General features: G+C 42.9%; 1 protein-coding gene across 3 annotated transcripts in view; it reads left to right on the top strand.

Moving 5' to 3' along the window:
* LOC102196931 (transcription factor COE3) overlaps positions 1 to 23,099 on the top strand; it is a 139,708-nt gene that overhangs the window by 78,214 nt on the left and 38,395 nt on the right. For 2 of the 3 annotated variants that reach the window (XM_005737733.2, XM_005737731.2), the window contains exons 7-10: positions 14,649 to 14,730; positions 14,812 to 14,929; positions 18,973 to 19,106; positions 20,904 to 21,030. In XM_005737733.2, coding sequence (XP_005737790.1) covers positions 14,649 to 14,730; positions 14,812 to 14,929; positions 18,973 to 19,106; positions 20,904 to 21,030 — 461 coding nt within the window. The remainder of the gene's footprint in view (positions 1 to 14,648; positions 14,731 to 14,811; positions 14,930 to 18,972; positions 19,107 to 20,903; positions 21,031 to 23,099) is intronic. The other variant, XM_013912039.1, reaches the window with a different exon arrangement.

Here is a 23,099-nt window from a genome sequence, read left to right as displayed (position 1 = left end):
TTAATTTGGGATTTTAAAATATGTCGTTCACGTTCCGGTCTACTGGTATCCATTTTAAACTATTAATCCCAAACCAAATAAAAATATTAATATTAACTACAAACTAACAAACAACAGAGACTGGAGCTAAAACAGCTTATTTACAACAGAGGATGAACACAGGGGCTGCACAAAAGACCAGCATAGGATTATGAATAATTATTTTTCAACTGTGAATTATGCAAAAGTGTTTTAGTGGAGTCCAAGAATAAAAATATAATTGTGGAAATGAGCAGGACAGTCCAGGTCAAATACACGAGCGTTAGCACTGGAATAGAACTGTAACAGTGAGCTGCAGATGATGGTTAAAGGTTGTTTTTTTAGTAAAATAAATGTCGACCTTCTACTGTACTTCTGTTTTGCTGTTACATGTAGTTAAAGGTTAGTTCCCCTCGGTGCGATGTTTTCTCAGAGCACTTCAGCCTCATTTATTTAAAAGAAAAAAAATATTCCTCCCCAGTTTTATGATTCATTTAACACTAGTTGCTCACGCCTGCCTGCGCAGTAAATTCTTAATATGTACAACATGATTTAATTATTGCTTCACATTTAAGATACAGACCGACACACACACACTCTAGTGATTTTAATTAATGTTTTACGTTCGTAAAATATGTTTTCTTTAGCATTCACTACATCACCATATGCAGTGATACAACCTGTTAAAGGATAGAAAAGGGATTTATATGAAGCATCATTAAGTACAAATCCTGTCCAGGAATCTTATTTTTGACCTTTACTGAATATGTAATTATCATTTATTTTGTTCATACTTCCTTCTTTTTCTTATAAAATATTATTTATTATTATGGTGGAAAAGCCAGAGCACTGACAGTGACAGTGTACAACATTTTGATTGTAATTGGAATTAAATGAGAAAGAACAAGGACTATAGCCATAAAGAAACAAACAACTTTACATTTTTAAAGATTGAACTCTTTGTAAAAGCAGCACTGGAGCATTTTCTGCACAACGCAAGCAAAATCCTAAATATAGACTCCTGAGTAGATGAGTGTAAACGCCAGCATCTTAAAGGCTCTCGGGAAAACAGGTTTTATTTAGCGATGTTGCTAACAATCAGTTTTATGAAGTAAAATGTATATATTTGTATATAATTGTATCCAAAATACTTCATTTTGAGAGTAAAGTTGACTGTCAGTCGACTCCCATAGTTGTAGTTCTTATTATCTCAGTGTGTTTGTGTGCTAAATAAGAAATAGGTTCATCGAGCCTATTAAATCAATCGCTGATCAGATCTTATTTAAAAATGTGTTGTTTTATACTTTGTTGAGGTTAATTCGAGCATCTCTTTGTAGATTTGTTTATTTGTGGTATTTTTATTTAGCTTGTGTTTTTGTGGCTGTTTGGCATCTCTGAAGTTGTACTTGTTGTTGTTGACCTGTGTATTATATACAGTTGTTTTTATCTTTGTGGTGTTTTATTGTTTGGTTCCTGTTTGTCTCATTAGCTCTTAGACGTATCTTTTTTCTTTGTGACTTTCACTGCTCTCTGCGACGGAGAAGCAGTTTTTATGAAGCTTTGCAGTGGTTTTGCAGCTGCCTGTAGTCATTCTTTAAGTGTAGTTGTGTCTCACATCTCTGTACTGTGTTTCCACAAGCAGTGTGAATTCAGTGAATATATTCATGCAGCCTGTGCCTAATAAATGTTTCACAATAAAAGCTCTGTTAAGGGAGCTCTTAATGTGAAACAGGATAAAGGAAGTGTTGAGTACCAAATGTACTGATTTCAACCAGCCAATCAAGGTGATGCTTTATACTAAAATGTGTTGAGGAAATATGGTCTGCATCTGTAAAGTTTGCGGTCTCTTTGCAGTAGTTTTGCATTTCTGCAGTTGTTTTAAAATCTTGTTGCCTCGATCTCTATTTTTATTTGGTTTGATAATCATTTTATTCATTTGATTTCAAGCCAAGCCTCCTCTGGACCTATGCCCTTTGCCCTCTTCAGCCATCCTTCCACTGCTGCTGCTCAACCTCGAGGCCATTACTTTGCTTGTTTGCAGCTCTGAGTAATGAGAACAAACTGAAGGCATCAGTTTGGGATTCTCAGGTCAGAGACGAGTCCACAGGTCGTGAACTCATTGAGCTTTTATGTCTGGAAACAGAGTTTGTTTTCCCTGAAGGTCGGCCTCACTTCAGCGATTTACATCCCGTCTTCTTGATGTTTTCATAATGTGATCTTTGGTATTTGGAGGTTTGACTTCACCTTTGGAGGCTTTAACACAAATGCTGCTGCTGAGTTCAGCTGCCGAGATACCTTTTAGCCACAAACCTTTTTGGCTGTGATGAAATTTTTGTCAAACCTCTGCAAAATGTCAAACTTTTCAGGAAAGAAATTAGTCCTTTTTTTCTGTTTTTACTTTTACCTTGAGGCAGTTTGGAGTTTATCTGCTGGGTTTTAGGAGGATTTCATCAGATGAGAAGTTGAAGGATCCTCTCGGCCCTGAGAGAATTAAAAAAATCTTTCAGTCCAACTTGAGAAACGTGCAACACTGCTGCTATGAGGATTTCACATGATAGTAGCGATACCAGGGATTCTGCTGGATTTAAACAGATACTTTATAATTTAGAACACCTAAAAACAAAATATAACATAAAATAAATAACAGCACATGAAGTCCAAATACATGCTTTTCATTTAAAATTAAAGCTCATCGTTGTAGTTCAGAGTAAATAAATATACAAGCTAGAATTGAGGCCCAGAATTGATTAGTTAGAGTCCCAGAGCGTTGAATGTGAAGATTTCAGCTGCTGACCTTTTTATTAAACCATTTTAACCACTGTGGCCTCCTGGAATTTGTTTTCAGACCAAATTCTGCTGAAAGCTTTTCAAAAGCTACACACAAAAGGAATAAAGAGCTCAAAGTCTGACCTTTTCAAGTGACTTATATAACTGTTTTCTTTTCTTTTGTCCAGCTTAGCAAATTCAAGCGTCAAGTCAGCTATACAAAATCAGCACTGAGTGGAGCAGGCCTATTGATTTTAGAAAACAATTTATTATTACTATTTATTTATTTACGTATTTTTCAGTGTTTAAACAGTAATTCAGGTATTGTTGTTTGCAGTTATTTTTATGTATTTGGGGGAGGAAAACCTCTTAATAATTTGCTAACTAATGCTAACAAGGCCTATGAAGTCTCCAACATGGGTAAATTAAAGTTGAGGTAAGTTAAATTACCAGAAAATGCTAATATGCCTACGACAATGCAATACTACCTTGGCCCAAAAAAGCTTGAAAAATGCTACACCTGCTAATAATCGAACCTACTTTTACTTCCTGAGTATGGCAATTTCGAGATGAACAGAATCAACTTTTCAGGATTTACTTACCTGGATGATTGAGCATGCATCAAGACATGTTAAAGCTAAGTTTTGGCTAAACGTTTACCTTTTCAACAAATGCTAACATTTGCTAATAAAAAAGTGCCTAACAGATTGCTGAAACATGTTTTATATTTCTTCATATATAAAATGCATATTTAAAAGTTAAAAATCAAAAAGTTAAAAGGGCTAAAACTCTGGCTAATTCAGCTAAAAGTACAAAGAGACATTTCGTAAAAAACAATGTAAAAGTAAGAAGAAAATAACTGGCAACACATTCTCCAGTGCTTAGGAAAGAGTTTAACAACAAAACAAAATTGGAGTAAATTTGCTGATAAACGATAAATCTTGAAACCTGAGATAAATAGCATTGCTAACGTAGCATAAGAGCATAAGCTACACTAGTGATTACATTGTTTTTCAATGGAAAGTCTTTTCTTAAGCTTGGAAACTGTAATATATTGTAATCTGAGTTACTTTAGTGGGGGTCATTTTAGCAGAAGTAAAATAATGTATAACTCTATTTTGCCCCTGGAAATCCCTGCAAGACCCTTGAAGGTTGCCTGGAGTTTGATGGATTTCAGTTTGAGAGCCAACAATTATATTTTCATATCTAAAAAGACAGAATGCGGCTCTCTGTTTAAATCTACAGAGTATTTCTTTTTTTTTAATTTAGCAGAGCAGACCCCTCACTGTAACCTCCGTGAGAAAGCCAACAGCTTCTAGGCTTCCAGGTTCTGTCCAGTTTCTTCCAGGTGGTTCCCAAACTGTTTCCAGGCCTGTTCTGGCATATTTCTCACTGTTTGCATCGTCTGTGGATGTTTATCTGGTGGCAGCTGTTCTCTCAACGTGCACTCTGCCTAGCAATATGGTACAAACCCGTACACATGCAATGTACTGCTCGTCATGTACTGCCGTAAACTACAACTCCCAGGATTCCCAGAGGGAATCTGGGTGATGGGGACACTGGGTTGGCCATATCGCAGTGTGGATACATGGAGGAGCAGAGGCAGGTTGATTAGATTGGATTTGTAGGTGTGCTGGGGTGGACAAATCAATGGAAACATGCAGATGATGATTGATGTTTGGACATCCTCTGCATTTCAGTCAGCTTTAACTTTATTTAATTGTACTTAGAAAATTTTGCTTTTTGGTTTCTGATTATCTCTCCATCTAGTTTTGACCCAGTCATAAAAATTACAAGTTTTTAAACAAAAGATCTTTTGTTTAAATGCTTACTTCATTGTTGTTTTTAACAACATCTAAAAGGTTTATTTGCATGTTTTTATGATTTGAAAAATAGATGATTTGTTCACATTAAAATTAGACGGTGATTAGATTTTTGCGTGTTTAGCTGCGGGTGAGGGTTTGCAATGTAGGGAAAAATGTAAGATCCACTCATATTTTAGTGTCTCACAGGGAAAACTCACGGATCAGATGAGTCTAGCTTTAACCTTAGTGTTACAGTTTTTGCTTTAAAATGTTGAGTGTGTGTTTTATGCCAAGTTTGTGTGTCTGGGTGTGAGTTAAAAAGGCTTACATGTGTGTGTGTGAGATTTCATGCTTATGAGGACGTGGTTGTTTTTCCTCTGAATTTCTCACTTTTCCAGCTCATATTTATGTCCTGATGTCACACACAAACACACACACACACACACACACACACACACACACACACACACACACACACTGGCTGCAGTGTTGCGTCACACAGATGATTTTTCAATTGCAGAGACAAATATGCTGATCGTCATGACAACGCTGCCAAAATACAGCTGGGGAGTAACCTGAGTTCAGTGTGGGGGAGTGAGTATGTGCTGGTGTTCCTGTCGTTGTGTGGACATGATCATTGGGTCACTATGTGAGGACTCTCGCTTTCTTATGGGGACAAAGACCGAATCCCCACAAGGTCAATAAATCAGTGGGTGAAGAACTGGTTCAGGATTGGAGTACAGTTAGTTTGATGCTAGGATAATATTACCATGAGGTTAATTTAATCTTACAGGTTATAATATAAGGTGTGAATAAGGTTAATTTCTGGTTAGTGTAATGGTAATACACTATATGTATATATAAAATAGCATAATTTATATTTAAAAGCAGTTGGTTTTCCAGTCAGGAACTTTCAGGAAACTGAAGGTGTTAAAGAGAGTTCAGTTTCCTTGAAGTGGGGTTATATAAGGTCCTGAACCATAGCTGCTGTGTTTCCTGCAGCAGGAATTATTAGGTTCAACCCCCTAAGACGATTTTATACAACTAAAGGAATCAGTATGAGTTCAAGTGGGTGATAGTCTTTGGACTTCACAAGACTCCATTCATAAAAAGTGGAATTTGTCCTCATAAAAACAGGGCTGTTTTTAGTCTACTGGTGCAGCGACTGGTTAGGTAGTTCTGTAGTTTTACTCTGTTTATTTTTGGTGTTGTTGGATTGGTGTATTTGGATTCACACTTTGACTTATTCACTGTTAGACCAGCATCGCATCTTTGTGGATGCTGCAAGAAAACTTTGAGAGCAGCTGGAGAGTGCTGCTTCTGCAAACACACCAGATAATAATTTTAACATTAGGTTTAATTAGAAGTTAGTGTGGCTTGACATAGTGTTAGTGTAATCTTAGAATAAGGTTAAGATGATGGTGCATATCTGAAGTGAAGAAAACATGGCTGTGTGAAACAACTTACTCTTATATGACAAGATATGAGATGTTTTTGCAGAGTGTATGCTGCAAAGAAACACTGGTTTACTCTCTGTCTGTCTCTCTCAGGCAGTATGAAATAATTATGGGATGTTCTGTTTGTCTCTGTGCTCCAGGAACTCAGCAGGGTTTTTTTTTCCAGTACATACACAACATCTCTCCAAAACATTTGTACACACACACACACACACACACACACACACACACACACACACACACACACACACACACACACACACACACACGTATTTAACCTCCAGCTAGCAGGAAACAACAGAACACGAACAGGAAGAATCTACAACACTTTCATGTTAAAACATCTCTGCTGTGTTCCCGTTGGCTCCAACATGACTCCCGTACAAACAAGACTCCTTATTCAGCCTCTTACATCCAGGCCTCTGAATATCCGTTCTGAGCTGTTTACTGTCACAAAAGTTTAAAAAAATAAATAAATTATAGTGTCTTCTATTATCGCCACAGGCCTCCACACTAGGGGGCGCTGTAGATACTTGCTTTGATCCAATCACATGTTCTTGTTTACTGATGGGCTGTTACATAGAGATGGTGCATTTTAAATGTATATTTTTGTAGTTTTAGATTCAAACTATGGGATCATGATGGTTAAACAAACTCACAAAAGCGATCATTATTATCATAATCTGTATGTTAACATAGAGGAAATTAGAAAAACGAATAAATGAGTCTAACTGTCAGCACAATGTAATGTTGGTTATTATTTATTAGTGTAAGGTTAGATTTAATGGGACGGTAGGACGGCAGTGTGATGGTAAAATAGGGTTCTGGTGAGATTCATGTAACATTAGGATAAAGTTAGTTTAATCAGATTAAGGGCAGGATAATGTTATGGTAAGGGTTATTGCAGTGTTTGGCTTACGTTACTGTCAGCGTATTGCTGGAAAAATTTTTGATATGAAATTAGGATGAGTAAAGTGAGACTAATGAAACAAGGTTATGAAGGAGTTAATATAATGCTACAATAAGGTTAGTTTAGCAAGCTTAATGGGATGACAAGTTTAAGTTTATTGTAATATTTGTTTTCAACAATGTTAGAAAAAAGTTTGGCTTAAGTTGTTTCAAAGTTTGGATAAGGTTAGACTAAAGTTAGTCTGGTAAGCCTATAAGGTCAGTATCCTGTTAGGATAAGGTTTTGGTAAGGTTAGGATAACGTTACTGCAGTATCATTAATCGGGCAAGGTTAGGATACTATTAAGGTAGGGTTAATATAATGTTTTAAATAAGTTAGCAAGATATTAGAATTGGTTTTTGGTTATTATAAAGTTAGTATAAGGTTGGGGGTAAGGATAGAATAATTTTACTCTAATGTTAGAGTATAACGTTTGTTTTAAGTTGCTATGAAGATAATGTGAGGAAAGGTCTTGGGTAAATGTGTTACAGCGTTTCATTTAGGCTAATGTTAGCATCATTTTAGAGTAAGCTTTGGGTAAAACTACTACATAGCGAGGATAAGGTTAGAGTAAGGTTATTATTACATTTTAGTTTACTGTTAGCATAACGTTTGGAAGATGTTAGGGTATTGTTACCTCAAAGTTTGGATAAGGTGAAAGTTTTTTTGGTAAAGTTCTTGCATTTCTTGGTTTAGCTAAACGTTAGCATCATTTCAGACTAGCGTTTTTGGTTAGAAAAAAGTTATAAAATCTCAAATAAAGTGAAATTCTGTTTTCTGGTATTGTGTAAGATATTGTTGGGACAGTGTTAGCTAAAGTGTGGACGTGTTTCATATTTAGATATCGTTACCGGTCTGTTGTAACAACCGTATCAGGGTCAGAGAAGTTTAGAGCAATTAGCGTCTGAAAAATCTTCCTCCCTGCAGATGAACTTCTTCATGTGTTTTTAGATTTTGGCTTTTGATCCTTGCAATGGAGTCATCATGTTTCCAGCCTTTTGGAGCGATGGATTTTGTGCCACATTATTTTTAAATGAAGAAAAACTTCCCTCCGGTCACAGAGTGGGAGGAAGAGGCGGGGATGGGAGCATCGCTTTCTTTTCTTATTATTGTGATCGATTCAGATTGATTACGTTCACATATTTAACGTGACGCGCTCCTCTCTTACTGTTGCTTCATTTGGAGCCAAAAAAAAAAAAAAAAGAGGGGGCGGCCGGATGACGTTCCGCCGCCGCCACTGCCGCCTCCTCCCAGAATGCATAATGGCGGCACTCAATATTTCAGACGGAACAAATGAATTGCGCGAGGCTCTTTTAGCAGAATAAACTGCTTTTGCGCATCAAGACAAAGTCTGGGGACTAAGGGACCGAGGACCTAATGTGTTGTGACAATAGACAGTAGAGAGGCTGTGTGTGTGTGTGTGTGTGTGCGTGTGTGTGTGTGAGTGAGACAGAGGCAGATCTGTTCCAGGGACTGTTTTAGTGCCTCATCAAATATTTAGTTTGATTGTACATGGTCCTGTAATTGCCATCTTGGCTTGTGAATTATTGATGGCGTGTAGCAGAGCCAAGGAGGGCCCTCATCCACACACACACACACACACACTGCTCGCTCGTGTGCTGTAATAAGGCCAGACAAAAGCAAAGACACACACACACACACACACACACACACACACACACACACACACACACACACACACACACACTGAGGCTGGTGCTGAGGCCAGTGAATCATCATGTAATGGTAATGGGCATGAAGCTGCTCTTGTTTCATATCCTAATTAGCTGCAGAGGAGCATCATCTGAATTCCTCAGTAATTATTTGAAGAGGGCGTTTCAACAACACGGCAGAGTCAATATTAGACTTTACTCGACCTTCTAATGAGGCGGCCCTTCTTCTTCCTCTCCTTCTGATGTTTTTGTAGCTCAAGCTGCCTCCCAGCTTCTCCTTCTGTTATTTTTATTTTCTCGCTTTTGTTTTTCAGCTGCAGATCCTCCACGGTTTGTTCGTTAGCTGCAAACAAATGAGATGTGACGGCGAGGCGGTTAGTGGGTTAACCAGGACGGATTGCTGTTAGCTCGCCGGCAGCCCCGGCTCGCCACGCTTGGCTTTGTGTTTCGTTTCAGTTTTGTCACCCGTAAGATGAGCTGGAGCTGGTGGCGAAGGCGGCGGCGTGCTGGCCCAGACTCGCCGGGCGGTCAGGTGGTAAACCTGCAGCGGCGGGTGGCGTGGTGGCTTCTCAGAGAGCATCAAACTGTGAGGGCGAGCGGCGGCGGTGGCTGCAGGATCAGCAGCACGGCAGCTTTTAAAAATACTCCTGCTGAAATATTGATTTTTTTTCTGCTTCTTTTTCTTTCTTGCCTAACGTAATAAGTGAGACACTCCAGGGAGGGCTGTGTGTGTGTGTGTGTGTGTGTGTGTGTGTGTGTGTGTGTGAGAGAGAGAGAGACAGAGAGAGAGAGCATCCTTGCTCAGCCCTCAGAGTGTGTGTGTGTTCATTTGAACTGTGTGTGTGTTCATTTGAACTGTGTGTGTGTTCATCAGGGCCTTGTAATCTGAGCCTGACATAATTGCTTCCCATAGTGCACTGGGTGTGGTCGGGGTTGACATCATCTAGAGTAGCCGGCGAAAATGCTGAAGTCAGACCGACGCCCCCCCCGATGTGAGCTAATTTAGCTTTAAAGGCGCTCCACTGGAACAATTACACCAGCCGCGGTCACTTTCCTTCTTCCATTCAGAATTAAAGGCCTCAGCAGCGATTGACCACTCACAGGAAGGTTTCAGGACTTTCTGCAGCTACCACATAAACATCGAGGGCCTAGAGGTCAGAGGTCACCCAGGGATGACTGAAAATGACTAGAAATAACCAGAAACTAATGAATAAGTGACCAAAAACAGAATGTATATATATAAACCGAGATACAGAAGGTCATCAAACAACCGCGGAGAACCACAAAATGGCTTTAAAAAGAGAAAAATTACTACAAAGACGACAACGACGCACAAAACAACGGCGCTGAACTGTAAAATGGATTCAACGAGATGAAAACAAGAGCAATTAGAACCAAAGCAATGAAACAGAATTGAATAATAACCAGAAATCGAGATGGAGAAACACAAAACTACAAGAAATAATGCAGAGAGAGATAAAACGACTTCAAAATGACACAAAAAAGGACTTTACGGAAAGACACAAGGTCAATGAAAGCCTTCAAATAGACTTGAAATAACTGTAGAGAGAAACAAAATGAGGCAAAATCCCAAAGGACACAAAACAACCACAAAGAGAGAAAACGGGATCAAAAAGAAAATTTAAAGGGCACAAAATTACTTAAGACAAACAAAACGACCACAATGACACACACAGGCCGACTTTAAAGACGTAAATTGGCTTCAAAGAGACAAAAAAGGAGCCCAAAGAACACGACATGGTTTTAAAGACCACAAAGTGAGAAAAAAACTGCCCTTTTAACAGCTTTCTTCTGATTCGCTGCCCCTCTCAAACAGAAGGTTCAAGCAGCAGGTGGGAAGGACACAGAACCCTTTATATATATTTTGTTACCCGTCCACCTGAATCCACACTGATGTAACCTGACGTCCACTTTAAAGCCGCGTGTTTCCCGGGTGCTGCCGCTCCGTGTGACGGGAATAATGGGAACGGTCTGGTGGATGGTGTTTAATATTCCCACAGGGGAGAACCAGGTTTGTGATTTAGCTTTAGTTCCTAGGAGGGGAAATCTTTTTTGACTTTAATATCATGTTGAACACAACTGCTGCTGTGTATTCCCTCCACGCCGCCTGCCAGGCTCTGCTCTCCTGAAGGGCAGCGCTGATTTCAGAGCTGCATTACGCTCCGCTCTCCGTCCTGCTATAATTGATTGTCGGTCGGTGTAATGAGGTGACAGCTTACACCAGCAGACTCCGTCTCTCTCATTATCTTTACCTCCTTTTTAAGAGCCCGAGAAGAAGGAGTAGAAGAAGGAGTCGGGCGGGCTAATGACGGAGCTCCGCCTGCACGCTTCGCTTCATTATTTATTGTGTTTTAATACGTTTTCAGGGAGGAGAGCGGCGCTCCTTCACTGTCTCCTGGTCCTCTCACCTGCAGTGCTGTCGACCTAATCCTCAGACTTTCAAATGGTTTCAGTGGGAAAAAAAAAGGAAGCGATCCAGGTGAAAACTGCTTCCTCCATGTCAGGTTATAATACTCGAGTACTGCGAGTATCAGCCTGGTTAACTGCCAATCAGGAAGCAGGTAACAGCGGGCTATTTTCCACTGTAGGAACTCGAGGTCAGTTTTATCATGTCTGTGTGTGCTCCGACTGCAGGACCTGCCCTGTGGGGCTTCTTTAGGGCCGTTTAAGGGCAGCTCCCTCTCGACAGCTTGGGGAGGCTGCTGGTCAAACTGGGAGAGGACTACAACTAGAAGCCTGTGATGTCCACATGCGAGGTGCTTTTGGTGTAACTTGGATACGACCTGCAGAAGCAGAGGCCACCAAGAGATCATGGCTCTGTTTCAGAGGCCGATACGCTGCAGCTGTGTCATAAGAGGTTCATTAGCCCTGATTCATTAGCCCTGTTTCTTTCCGTTTTACTTTCACTTGCCGGTCAGATTTACAAATTAAATAGTATGCACAGCCACCCTTCCACACCGTACTGTTGGGCAGTGCACTGATGATATAACCTGGGGGGTTAAACCACCGGTGGGCCACTGTACTTTTCAGAGCCACAGAGCTTTCAGCGCCTCCACCCCGGTGAGGTTCATTCAGCTTCCTGAGAATGAGAACGACCTGAACTAGCCACACCTGTCTGCAGAACCGCTCCCAGAATTCAAACACCTGGCTGGGATCGTGCCGGTCCACCTGTGCGGATCCGGTCAGGGTCTGGGAGGTTCCTCAGCAGCTTTTATGATGTGGGGCGGGTTGATTCAGTGGTGGAGAACAGCAAGGGTGGTGGTTGGGGGTATCATCATCAGCAGAACGCTGACCTGTAACCAGATGCCCGAGCTGTCAGTGGTTTTAATGTTGTGGCCGTTCTACGTTTACGTTTGGACTCTTTCCTTTGCTCTGATTCTACACAAAAATAGTGGGTGCAGTATGTCGACATGTGCAGATATTTAAAAAGTGTGTGTGTGTGTGTGTGTGTGTGTGTGTGTGTGTGTGTATGTGTGTGTGTGTGCTTTAAGTGCCAGTGTGGTTGAAAATAGATGTGCCTGCACTGGAATATTGTTGGTGTGTACACAGTATATACTGTACGATTGTGTGTATTCCATTGTGTATATTGGGTGAGTGTGTAGTGTGTGTGTGTGTGTGTGTGTGTGTGCCCCTGGTCTTGTCTCCAGCTGCGTTTTAATTCAATCCGTATCGATCCATATCAGCTCTCTGAAGGACTCAGTATCATCTGAATGGAGCTCCATATTATTCTGTTCACTGCCATAAAGGGCATTAGAGCCTCCAGAGCAGCAGATCAGCTTTCAGTCAATACACACACACACACACACACACACACACACACACACACACACACACACACACACACACACACACACACACACACACAGCTCGCCGCCTCCCTTTGCCTCCTCGCTGTGTCTCTTTGAAAGGCTTAGTCCACCCCAAAATTTTGAGGATTACATTTGATTGTTTCCATGTAAAGTGTTTCTATTTCTGACTTTATTTATTATCTACACCTAAATGATATTTGCTGTTCAGACCTGGGATGGCATCTGAGGAATGTGATTGGCTGCAGGAGTGCAGCCACTTCCTGATGAAGATCAAGTACTCAAACACTGCTTTAGGACAGCGTGCAGGCAGCAAGCAGCCGTGTGAAATCCTTCTGCAACATGCGCACAACTGTGTTTACAACAAGAGGAAACGGGCCTTTGCTTTCTTACAGAAATATAATTTGTCTGTTAAATCTAGGGACACAAATAATTTATATGAGGAACGTACGGATGTTATATATCTCTATGGTGAACAGATTTTAAATCCAATCTCGAAGCTTTGAAATATCTTTGAGAAACACCTCAATTTTAAAAGTATTTGAAGCATGTTTAAAGGAGCACACAGCCCATTTATTTATAAAAATCTGACTTGTTGCGCATAAATGTGTGGCATGTTTTTACAGGGTTTGTGAACACAGGTAGAAATGAATAAAAGGAGCGATGGTTAAAGAGTGTGTGCTTCAGTAATCAAAGTTTATGTTGGAATCTTATGTCATTACGAGCTGTTACGGTGCAGCTGCCGCGGCGCTCGTCTCCGCTCGGATTCTGGATCTTGTTCAGTTTCTATGTCTCTAATGGGGGCCGTTATAAAGTAAATAAAAAAGGACAAAGCTTTTGAAATAAGCCGGATGAGGGGGAAGAAGTCCCCTCTGGGTGAAACGGCTGTTTTAAGTTGTAAAAACATGAAAGATTTTAATGAAAAGGGGTCGAGTTTAAGAGTGTTTACGGTGTAAAAACGTAATTATCGAGAATCAGGAGTTAAGGTGGAAGTCCTGCGAGTACAAACAGCCTCTAGCATACATCCACTGATAAAGTTATCAAATATGTCTTAGTTCCATCATTAACGAGCAGCTAAACAACGTTTTTGGTCCAAATTTGATTAGAAGTGTAAAAACGCCGTCAGACTGCACAGAACAGTGAAACAGGCTGAGCGCCCGCTGTGTGTTTTTAAAGATATTGTTACTGTCTTATTAAGGTGGAAATCGATGCCGACCTCGCACAGCCCCCACTCCCGCACCCCCACAGCTCCTCATGCACTCCCAGCATGCTTTGCTAAGGCAGCAGAATAAGGAGGAGGAGGTGAAAAAGATGGGGTGTGGGTATTCTGCCGAGGTTATCCCCTGGTTAATGTGACATGTCTGTCTGCGACCTTGCCGCTTGTTAACTGCCCGGATTATTATTGTGATAATGTGGCAATTAAAAAGGAAGCGCACCATGAGAACGGGGTGGAGGGGCTTATGGTCCGAGAGATGGATGTGCACAGATTACAAGGCAGTGGGAAATGCATTAAGGTGGCAATCCATTCTGACCCCCCCCTCCCCCTCCCTTCACCGTCCTCCTCCAAAGCTGCTGGTTATTACCGCCCATCCTCATTGATATCCATTTCCAATCAATACTCCTCTGCTGCCGTAAAAATCGCCGTAAATCAACGCGCGGCGAGCGAGAGATCGGGCGCGCAGGAAGGAAAATCAAAAGGCGGGCCCTAATGAGACGCCATAAGTCTGCAGGAAGTGTCGACCGCCTTTATCAAGACGCCGCTGCAGAATTGTAATTTTATCTGCTGCTCAGATAAAGAGGCGATATGTGACCCGACACGAAGAAACAGCAACACATTCAGCCCTGAGACAGGCTCCGTCCTCTCAGCCTTTCACAGGAAGATGTAGCAAATGTGTGCGGTTGTTAAATAAATGTGTGTGATTTTAGCTTCTGCATGCAGTTTAACATTTTACGTAGCCATATAAGTTTATTTGGACTGACGCTGGTAAAACTCCTCCTGATGCAAATGAGCGTCCTGCAGAGTCCAACTGAGCCCGGCTTCCTCTGATTCTCAAACTGTGCCTGTGTTCTGGTTCTCGTCCATTTTGAGCAGCAGTTCAAATGAAACTAATCGTATTTCTCTTTTTTTCCTGTTTTGTCTACACATCTTTCAGATTCTTCCTGAAGTTCTTCCTCAAGTGCAATCAGAACTGTTTGAAAAATGCAGGAAACCCGAGAGACATGAGGAGGTTCCAGGTAAAAGTCCAGCAGGGAAGCAGTTATCTTTCATGAAAAATTAAAAATCCGAAATAACCCTGAGGGCTGTGTCCACAACAGGTGGTGGTGTCCACTACAGTCAACGTGGATGGTCACGTGCTGGCCGTGTCAGACAACATGTTCGTCCACAACAACTCCAAACATGGCCGCCGAGCCCGACGACTGGACCCCTCTGAAGGTAAGATGTGACTCAAACAGATCAAATTATTGAGCAGGGTGCAAAGTTCTGGTTTGGATTTTTTTGTTGAGGTAGAATAAAGACAGAATCATAAGCTTTTGTCAGAGGTTTGTAGGACTCGTAGGACTCATTCTGTCGGTCATGTCGATCAGAAGATGTGTAGAAGGTTCAGCTGCAGTTGTGTTTAGTCAGTAATAGACCGCAGCTGTTAAAAAAGTACAAAAAACTCTGAGGTTGGAATCGGTTTCTCCAGCAGACTGCAGGTTTCTGGCTCTTTGGAACAAGGTGAGAGGATAAGCAGCTCACAGGTTAATCTGGTCTTCCTGCTTGCGTTTGGTTGTTGTTTATTAAGTGAAACGTCAGGCCTGTATGAAACTCTGCCGGCTCAGTGTCCTGCTGGACGTTGCGTTCCTCCGGGGCACGGCGAACAAACGCTCCGTTCTTCCACCTTCCAAGGCGACCAAATAAAATGCATCATCTGCGTATAAACTTCACACAGTGAAACTCGACTCTGAGAGCTGGAGCTCAGCGGCAACATATCCTCTGAAGTTGTAAACTTTAACGCCACTTTGCCCTGTCCCCACTCTAATAAAACCCGATGACATAAGGCTCTCGCTTGATTCGACCTACTTGGAGTGCCAGGAGGGAGGGGCTTAACCAAAGCTGTAGCAGGTTTTCTGGGCAGAATCAGTAAAAGATATTTCATTTGTGCTCACCGAGGAAGCCCACCAGTCACATCCTGTTATATTCTGTCAGAGCATTTTGACACGAGTCAGTTGGAACAAATCAAAAACCTGTTTTTCTTTTAACGTCGTCCTGGTTAAAGTTTTAGGCCTTGGAGCAGCAGGTGGGTGGGGTTACCTGCAAGTCCTACAAGTCAACCTAAACAGGTTCACATTAACCTCCTGTTACTGTCTGCAGCTCTTTAGGCACTTTGTCTTGTCCCATTTGGCAACTCGTCTGGGTAACAGAAAGCCTGAGGTTTTTTCAGAGCAGTGAGCCAGTGCGTTTCCTCTCATACATCAAACTACCTCACTTTGCTGTTTCCCTCGACTCTGTTAAAGATGTGAGGCTTTGCCAGGAGAGATGGTGTAACTCCTTCACTTGTTAAAACTCACTTTGAACGCCAAACTCGTGGGGCTCACCGTACGGGGCGCTGGAAGTGTCAGGTGACTGTCGGTGACAGAAAAGTCGACAAGCCGGCGTTCTTACGCCGCTCTTCCTCCTTAAACAGTAAAAAGTCCTCTGACACCTCCCAAACCACATCGCTCTGAAGTTTCCCTTGACTTGCGTTAAAGTTTGAGGTGTTTCCAGGAGAGATGGCGTTCCTTCACTTGTTTTAACCCACTTGGAAGCAGGCGGGTCTTACAGGGCATCAAGAAAGCAGCATGAACTCCCAGCACTTTTAGCCAAACACCGCCCCTCCGAGGCACACACAGCAGAGTCCTGAAACAATTCAGCACCAGACATCCACCGTGTCCTCCCCTCAGATGCCTCCTTTTGCCGTTTCCTCTGACTTTGGAAAAGTCTGCGACTTTTCCAAAAGCCGGTGATGTAATTGTCTCGTTTGGTTTAACCTACTTGCAGCACCAGGTGGGTGGTGTTTATCACACTCGGGGCATTTCAGTCGAGATAAGGCTACTCGATCAAAGAAGAAGCATCTGCCCTTTTTCTGAGCGTGCCGTCCTGCAGGCCCGTCTCCAACCGCGTGGCACGTCCAGAGCTCTAAAACAAACGCTTCTTGACACTAATCTGTCAGCGCCTTCAGCAGGCTGGGATCCTTGTGTGTCTCACCTGTGAAAGTGCCTCGGGATATTTAGGAAAGTTTATCAAATCAGCAGTCAAACATTCATGAGCACAAGTGTTTGCACTGAGGATGCTGCGTGTACTGTACGGCGTCCTGCAGGGGCCAAAAGGGGATCGTTGTTTACCAGCCGGTCCTGTGTCTCAGCCCACGGAGGGAAGCTCGAGGCCTTTCATCTCATCCAGCCTGGGATGTTTTCAGAGACGATAAAAAGCCCCAACATCTGCTCCCGCCTTTGTCACCAGCTCTCAGCCTCCCGTCTCCTCGATAAAACTTTCCACCGCCGGCTCCTCGTCTTTGTGTTCTGTTCATTTGATTTGAACCCCCCGTCGTTCCCTTTCCAGCACAACCCCCCCCTTCACACCCGCTGGACTGTTTGTTTACTGCTGTGACAAAAGGGGGAAATTAATAAGGAGGTGACAATCGAGTCCTCGGAGCAGCAAACAGCCGCAGCCCTCTGCAGTGGCTTCAGGGGCTGGGGAGGCCGAGTCTTTTCATCTGGAAGAAGTTTGTGCTGCAGCCTTAGAAGGGCAACAAGCATCCTGAAGTGTGGTTCCCAAAGCAGCGTCTTTAAATATCAGTTCAGTCTTTCAGCTTCCTGCTTAGAAACTTGACACATCCAGAGATTTGCCTGGAGATGAAGCTGAACCATTTCCTTCTGATTTAGGGAGGCGCTGGTCTGTTTTAAGAAAGACACGTTTGCTTCCAACCTGGATTACTCAAATCCAGTGTAGTCCAGCCTGATAATCAGTATTTAAGTGATGGAAACCGAAAGCTTTGTCTCTGGAGTCCCTTCACTTTAGCTTCTTTAAAAACATCTTAAAATCAAATCAAATCTTTCAGCATTGGGTGAATTTATAAATAATGATCTTATGACCCTTTAAAGCCTCAGTGTAAACTGAGTGTTTATTCAGCCTTCTGACAAAAATAAAAGAAATATGGGTTTACTTACATGATTTTTAATTTGTTTCATTTCTGCCACATTCGACATTAAACCTGCCAACAGCGTTTTTAGCGTTTTAGCCATTACAGATGCCTCACCTGTTCGTCCTTTAAGGTGGTTTCTGTGCTTCTCTGTCAGATCTGGAGGCACCTTAAGCTGGTTTTATGTCGAATTTTTCCACAGGTTGGTTTATTTATCAGTTTTCAGTAAAGACGGCAGAATCTTGATGTCTCTGCTCGCGTCGGGCCTTCATGCAGATGTAGAAACAAAATGTAAAATAAGAGATTTATCTAAATCACTCAGAGCTTTCTCAGTGAGCTCACGCTGCCAGTAACTGCTGGCAGAAAGTCATTACTGCGCTGATAATAATGGAGAAAATTGTAACTGGGATGTTTAATCGAGTCTTTGAATGCAGCTTTATAGATGAGATCACATAATAAACAATGAGAGACTCGTTCATGCTCTGACTGGAATATCAGATCGTCCTCCCAATAAAACAGCTCTCGGTCCGGGAAAAGGTTGTAAAGCTGCGGAGCCTCGGCTTGCTTTGCGTCCGTCCGCCTGTCTGACTCGACTCGGCTCGAGTCCGGACACCAGTCTAGTCATTACGGAGACACTGTTTATATGGAGAACCTTATCGATCTCTGTGGCGTTGGAAAAACCAATCATTTTGCATTTTGTATTAGAGGGGGGAGTAACACACTGAATCTGACTGAAAGCTCTCTGTGGGTGTAAGAAATGTCACAGCTTCAGGGTTGTTAAAGATTTGTTGCCTTTTTCATTACCTTCCCCAGATGAAACATCTAAATAATGATAAAAATATCAGACTCGTCGTTCTCTTCCTGCTCGCGGAAAGTATGATTCTCACGTCGGTCTGCATGTGATGCAGGATGAATTCTGACCTGGTTTTCAGGAAGCAGCGCATTTCAAAGGGCATTTCTCCAGGAAGAACACACACTCACACCATTTGATGGACGTCTGAACCAAAGTGTTTAAGCTGGCAGATTAAATTTAACAGGTTTTAGATGAATTATGTCACACAGGCCTGCAGACCTCCAGCCCTGAAACCAGACTGGTTGGTGACCAGTTGGCTGGAGGTTGTCTCGGAGAGCCTTGCTGTGATTACTTTGGTTGAACATGGCGTCTGGGACGAACGCCGACTGGAAGTGTGGAGCTGGTGCTGATGGGCCCACCAGCTGAATGAGCTCTCTAAAACGATCTGATGTCTGTTACTTGACCTCTGTGTGACCCCAACTGTCACTTATGCTGCTGTCATGTGTTTGTATGTTTCCGAAGCAGCCACTCCCTGCATCAAAGCCATCAGTCCGAGCGAAGGCTGGACGACTGGCGGCGCCACCGTCATCCTCATCGGGGACAACTTCTTCGACGGCCTGCAGGTCGTCTTTGGCACGATGCTGGTCTGGAGCGAGGTGAGACGACTCTTATTCAGATATCACACATTAAATGCTTTACCGGGTTGTTTAAGGCCCCGTGTTTTGCACTCTAACATTTTTTAGGCTGATCGCAGTGAAGAAATAACTTTGGCGCAGAACCTGTGCTCCGAGAACAACTGCACAAACCGTACATCATGTTCTCCAGCTTCATCTTTCACACACGCACACACAAACACACACGCTCGTATCTTAGGAACACCTGCGTCTGTGTCTGCAGCAGGTCTGCGTGTCCCCAAAAATATGCAGATTCAGTGCGAGCTGAGCTGCAGGAGGAGCTGCGCATACGGTGCACCATGAAATATTGAAGCGAGTCCAGAAGAGCAGAACACCTGGCGGGGAAGGAGGGAAGATGCACCTCCACACGCCGACGGAGCTCCTGACTTTGATCAGCGTCGTGTGGCGGCAAGCAGACGGACTCCAAAGCCCAGCATCCCTCTGAACACAGACTGCATGCTGACCCAGATCCCAGTCAGGCGGTCGGCGCGTTCTTACTCAGAAAGTTTTAACAGGAAGAAGAATCGGCTGCTCTCGTTCTGCTCCTCGGTTATCGTTCCAGACATCCGCTGCTGTTTGTAAAACTCAATATTTATCGTGTAGAAGAGGCGGAGAAATCTGAGGACGATACAGATGATAGAACTGATGGGTGTGATCAAAGGTCGTGATGCCGAACCTCCAAAGAAGAAAAGCAGAAGTTTGTGATGCAGAGATGGATTTGCAGACGCAGGTTGAGGGCAAATTAAAAACATGTAAAACCATCATTTTTACTGTAGTTTGAGTAAAAACTCTCTAACATGTGGGGCTCAGAAAATTAGCTTTTTTGGAGGATTTCCTGTCATGTGTTGCAAAATTCCATCCCAGCAAAAACCTGCTGAAGACGCATCTTTGACTGAGATTTGGTTAAAAAAAAGGGAAAATTTACTTTGCAGGTCAGTGAGAAAACATCTGAATATCCCTGAAAAGTTAAAGGCCTTCATTAGATTCCTTTTTGCCTGAAGCCTAACATTACGCGGTTCCCTCTGAAAAAAAAAACGCTGGTGGGATTTTTCCAGAGTTTGTGTTTATTGTAGAAAATATTCTCTGTGGGAAATAAAAGCTTGGACTTGTTTAGCTCAGCGAGATAATCACAAATTTGCAGCGCTTTTAAGATTTCTTTAAAGTTTGCTAAAAATAAAACGTTACTCTGTAAACGCACTAACCACCCACTAACTTCCTGTGTTTGCTGTGATGACATTTACTGTCGTGTCTTGCTGTCCGAGCTTGCGCCGTCAAGCTTACAGAGTACTGACAGACCACGTATGGAGTCACTAAAAAGTGCACGAGGCTACTGTCCCCCTTACTCACAAAAAACGGGTCCAGACTGTCTTTTACGCCTCGAGCCATCAAACGTTTGAACTCGAGCAGGTTCAGGCGGCTCACTTAATCATCCCTAACATGTGAGGAGGGTGAAGGTCTCTGTTTATGGTGTGATTTATGTTGATGTGATTGTTTTTGTGTGGGTATACAAATGTCTGCTGACTTTCCCCACAGGGACAAATAAACTTGTTTATCGATCTTTTAACGACTTCTTACCGTCTTCTTTGAGTTTTTAAACTTGTGTTGTGTTATTTTTTTTATATTTGGAAACTGCTCAGGCTTAGAAGAAGATGGCAGTTTTTTTGTTTCGTGAGTTTCAAAGTCGTCCTGATTATTTGAAAGTTTTTCTCATGATTCCTGTCTGGTTTAAAGATCGCAGCTTGAACATTTTGTCCTGTTTTTGTTTCTCTCTTGACTCAGCTGATCACCCCTCACGCCATCCGGGTGCAGACCCCCCCTCGCCACATCCCAGGGGTCGTGGAGGTCACGCTGTCCTACAAGTCCAAACAGTTCTGCAAAGGAGCTCCGGGACGCTTTGTGTACACCGGTAAGCTTTCAAACCAAACCCCGTCGTCAAGCGGAGTTTTCTAAACACTGAAGTTCTCAGAGAGGTTTTAAATCGTTATCCAACGGTTTGATACTGATAGTAAAGTACCGTCAGTTCAAATTCACCACCATTAATTAGCAGTCCAATTAGTCCCCTAAACCATCCAATGTCCCGTGGGCGGTACGTCCGACTGCTAAGGGGTTAAATCTGTAAAAGGAGAATAAATCCATCCATTACTGAGATCTAAATCGTCATGTGATGAGGCTGAAACCGAGTGGTGCTTTCACCCAAAATAAAACGTCTATATAACATCTACAAAGTTTGGGCTCGTCGCTCATATTTCAGTGTGAACAAACTTTCCTTTTCAGTTCTACTGGTTTATGCTGGTTTATACTGGTTAATACCTGCGATTTAAGGTTTCAGATCTTGAGACTCGAGGGGTGATCCTCACCATGGAGGAGTCACTGTAAACACTTTTCCACGTCCTGACAGCAAGGTAAACATTTTCCCCGAACGACTCCCTGCTCTGCTCCTCCTCCGCGCGCCCTTCAGCCTCTTTGTCAGCCGTCAGCAGTCAAACGTCCGAAGACTCGATATCTGACTCTCAGATCAGTGCTTCCACTGTCGCTGATTATTCCGTCAGAATATCCAGATGTCATTCAAAGCAGCAGAAAGGTCAGCTCGAAGGCTGTTTAGCCCGATAAGTAAATGTCACTGCGTCGGGTTGTGAAAGAAGCAAGCGTGTTGGAGTTTTCTGTTTAACACCAGTTTATCGCCACCTCCTTCCTCTCGCACTCGTCTTTGTTGGGGGTGCCGCCTCCTCCGACGGCAGGGCCACGCTCACAATGGACGCTCTGGCCGCCGCCTCCTTTTGCAATGCTAATCTGCGATCCCATTTACAGATACGACTGACAAGAGCGGCACGTTGCTTTTATGTGGAGGTGTGCAGTGAATAGAGCCTGTTGTTATCTCAGAGTCCATTAGAGGATGTTCTCCACCTCAGAAACACGCTGGAGGAGGCCTGAAGGAGCTCACAGAACAGCCACACCAGCTTTTCTTACATCAGCTTCAAGTGTTTTACATAATCAGATGAGCTGAAGAGTTGAAAAAAGTCCCCAGAGTTACCTGAAAAACAACAGCAAAGTATATAAAAAGGCTAGAGGTTGAAGGCATTTATGCATTATGTGCATATTTCCTGCTTTTCTCTTCTTCGATGTCATAATTAGATTTTTTTCTGGGTTTTTGGAGTTTGGTTGAGCTGTAATTGAAATTTGAAGACATTTAATTGGGTATTGGGATGTATACAGCGTGTATTTTATGGAAAAAATAACAAATTGATCACTGGGAATGACGTTCATTAGACTGAGAATCAGATACTGCTTCGCTGTCATGCAATGTTCGCACGCATTGGCTGGTGAGGATGTGGTTTAATGAGCTGAACGAGTCGTTCTGCTGCAAAAACGCACAGCGGTCTGTAAAAACTCTGGTCTGCTCCTTTAATCCAGCCTCCACAATCCCAACCAAGAAACGGGAACATCTGACTCCAGCTTGATTGATGGGTGAAAAACAAAACTGAGCGTCCCCGAAGGCATCGTGAGGCTGAACCCGACAGGTGGCCGCATCATAACGCCGCTCAGTTTCTCCTACCCGCCGCTACTCGTGCCAGGGAGACGGCCGCATTGTGCACGCTCGTCGCCGCTTCATCTGATTTACACATGACATGTTCAGAGACGCTGGAGCAAGCGTGTGCGCTTCAGTGCACGCTCAGTGTGCCAACAGCGTGTTGTGTTCATGAATGTAAAATGAGCTGAGTTTTAGATACCGAGCAGGCGAGCGGCAGGTAAATGAAGAGAAAACAGCCTGCTGATGTCACTTCCTTCACGAGCCCACACACAACAAAGCCCATCAAACCCCCTGGAAACCCTTCAAGGCTCCTACTGTTTTCATAAGAATACCTGGAGACTTTTTAAGGACCTTTGGGGTCTGCAGGAGGCTGCAGCGAGGTCTCAGGTGTCTTTGAGTCAGTTTTCTCGGGTTCAAACTGGTGAAGTGAACCTAGATGAGTTTCC

The sequence above is a fragment of the Pundamilia nyererei genome, unplaced genomic scaffold (genome assembly GCF_000239375.1).
Source record: "Pundamilia nyererei isolate P.nyererei 1_Seehausen unplaced genomic scaffold, PunNye1.0 scaffold00079, whole genome shotgun sequence".
Lineage (NCBI taxonomy): Eukaryota > Metazoa > Chordata > Actinopteri > Cichliformes > Cichlidae > Pundamilia > Pundamilia nyererei.
The sequence above is the reverse complement of the archived record's forward strand: the minus strand, read 5'-3'. Positions and strand labels throughout refer to the sequence as shown.